Genomic DNA, 2,505 nt, shown 5'->3' with positions numbered 1-2,505 from the left:
CAAAGTATTTGAAATATCTAATGCGAGAGGAAGATATGACACGAGGAAAATAAAGAAATATAAAGATTCTTTTATAGTCTATGATGTCGGGTGGTTTGGGTCTATAGATGATTTAGCCTATGGCTAATCTCCATACAAAATTGCACTATAAAAAAAACTTTCAGATCTGCAAAACATGCCCGATTTTTTATGTTTTTACAACAATGGGGATGCAAATCATGAAAATTCAACTCCTGAAAATTTTGCTAAACTTGTCATGTTTTACAAATTTTAGAAATAGTACAAAATACCGTTTTGTGTGGAGATTAACCTTGTCCAATGATTTATAGCAATATGGAACTACTTTGTACTCCTTCTAGAAAGTACTAACTGTACTACAAATGAGACATACATACTTTACCTAAACCCTATGAAATTTGAACTTATGACCTCTCTTTCAAGAATACAATGAATTAGAACTACTAGCTGTTGTTTTCGAAGTGCCTGTTATTTTTGAACGTACATCTTCAACATCTGATACGCAGTGCAGAGAGATTTGACGGCTCAAACGTGTCGTAGTACAACACTGCAACCTCGTTGCCAATACCGACCTTTTTCACTGCCTTTTTCATACTATAAACAAATCAAACCAAGGCTAGGACCTGTAATTCTGGTGCCATTGGTCGTCAGATTGATCAAATAGTTTTAGCGATTGTTTTTTCTGCACTGTGTTGAACTTTTGGATGACGACGTCGGGTGGTAGGCTCCCAAGCAACCAGGAGCGAGAGAACAATAAGAAACGGGAGAGGAAGAGAAGAGCCATTGCTGCAAAGATATTTGCAGGCCTTCGGCTTTATGGCAACTACAAGCTGCCCAAGCACTGTGATAATAATGAAGTGCTCAAAGCCCTCTGCACCGAGGCCGGTTGGACGGTTCAACCGGACGGAACAACATACCGCCCGGTAAATTACCTTTTTTTAATTCTCCTCACGTATAATGTTGTATGGAATATTCATATATGTTTCTAGATTCAGCTGTGTAAATTTTTTTGGTTTTAACGTTTTGATCTTTCCTTCTACAGTTTTATCATTCTGATGATGAATCGCACCAATATTGATGTGAAAAAAACAATCGATTTTTTTTTCTTCTTAAGATCTCTTTTTCATCCTGATGGTGGATCACAGAGTGTGATCCCAAATATTGATAAAAAAACATAATCGAATCCAGAAACAACTCATATTAATTTCATGAATTGTGAAAATCTACTAGCATTAAATTCTACACAGTAAAACCCAGAAACATATATGAATTTAACATAGACTGGGAATCTTATCTCTAATTGCTTAGTATAGTTTCACAAAAATTGCATGATATAGTTTTTTGGATTAATTGCAGGGCATTACAATGGCTGAGCCGGTGGACTGTAGCGATCGTCAAGCAAAGAACGGTTCTTTGATTCCATGGCTCAAGGGTCTCAGAAGCCAAGGTAGCCGGCTGGCGGCTCCGACTGCTTTGCCGCCCTTGCAGATAATGACCGGCGGCCATTGCAGTGCGCCGGTCACTCCGCCTCTCTGCTCTCCCACCGGAATGGAGTATATTAGCAGCTCTAATCTCAGCTCACCGTACTGTGAATCACTTTTTTCAGCCCAGACTTCTGGTCTTTATCTCAATGCTTACCATTGTGGGGATGGTAAGGTAGAGAACTGTGGCTTTCTTGATCCGGGTGTCCAAGATTCATTTTTTTTCTCTTCTGAGAATGGATTTCATCCGTCGGCCTGGAAAACTGCTGCTTCCGGGTGCCCTAATGATGATGTTTCTGGTGTGTGTTTTGAAGAGGGGCCAGGAAATTCAATGGGTAGAGATGAAGAATGTGTTACAGTTAGGAAATGTGAGAATATGTATTCTCTGCCTTGTCAAGAGCTCATGCTAGACCTAACACTGGGGCTGCCTAACATAAGGGATTCTAGGTAAGCTTAAACAAGGGAAAACTAAAAACTATAGCCCGTGCTTAGCAGATATCTGTACTTGGTTGTTACAAACTAAACTCACTTAGCGGATGTGCAGGGTTCTCCTTTGTGACTTTTTATTGTTATTTCCATGACTTTTGTCTCACGAACTAGAAATAAGATCTCTCTGTGGAAGCTCACTGTCGCTAATGAATGGAAGGAAGGATTGAATTCTGTATATAGTATTTTTTTTTTATAGTATGACCTTTTTCATAAATGTTGAGAATGTGGATAAGATGCTTTTTTGGTATTAGTTTCTTTCAACATATCTGGTATATAAAAAGATTGTTGATGTTTGAATTATGTTTCCCTGATCTACCATCAGGAAAAATGTATTACTTATTACTAAGTGTATTGTTGGACAAATGATATTAGTGTTCAATGCCATGCTACACAGTTACTAAAAGTTCATAATTTCCATGTAAATTATTTTTAGAGGCATCTAGTAATCCTCACTGTATTCTACATGCATGAAAAGGGAAAAAGGAAAACCATTTTTTCGGAAAGTTGAAAACTGTTT

General features: G+C 38.0%; 1 protein-coding gene across 1 annotated transcript; it reads left to right on the top strand.

Annotated features, from left to right (window-relative positions):
• Positions 1-591: 591 nt before the first annotated feature.
• LOC131074176 (BES1/BZR1 homolog protein 4) lies at positions 592-2,139 on the top strand. Its single transcript, XM_058010741.1, has 2 exons — positions 592-941; positions 1,375-2,139. The coding sequence occupies exons 1-2, from the start codon at positions 723-725 to the stop codon at positions 1,948-1,950; spliced, it is 795 nt and encodes a 264-aa protein (XP_057866724.1). The 5' UTR covers positions 592-722; the 3' UTR covers positions 1,951-2,139.
• The last annotated feature ends 366 nt before the right edge of the window (positions 2,140-2,505 follow it).

This window comes from Cryptomeria japonica, chromosome 8 (assembly GCF_030272615.1).
Source record: "Cryptomeria japonica chromosome 8, Sugi_1.0, whole genome shotgun sequence".
Lineage (NCBI taxonomy): Eukaryota > Viridiplantae > Streptophyta > Pinopsida > Cupressales > Cupressaceae > Cryptomeria > Cryptomeria japonica.
This window is presented reverse-complemented; position numbering and strand designations above follow the sequence as displayed.

Excerpts from the sequence above, each read along its gene's own strand:
- LOC131074176 (XM_058010741.1), top strand. The coding sequence starts at position 723 with ATGACGACGTCGGGTGGTAGGCTCCCAAGCAACCAGGAGCGAGAGAAC. Across the intron at positions 942-1,374 it reads ACGGAACAACATACCGCCCG|GGCATTACAATGGCTGAGCC; the intron begins GTAAATTACCTT and ends GATTAATTGCAG.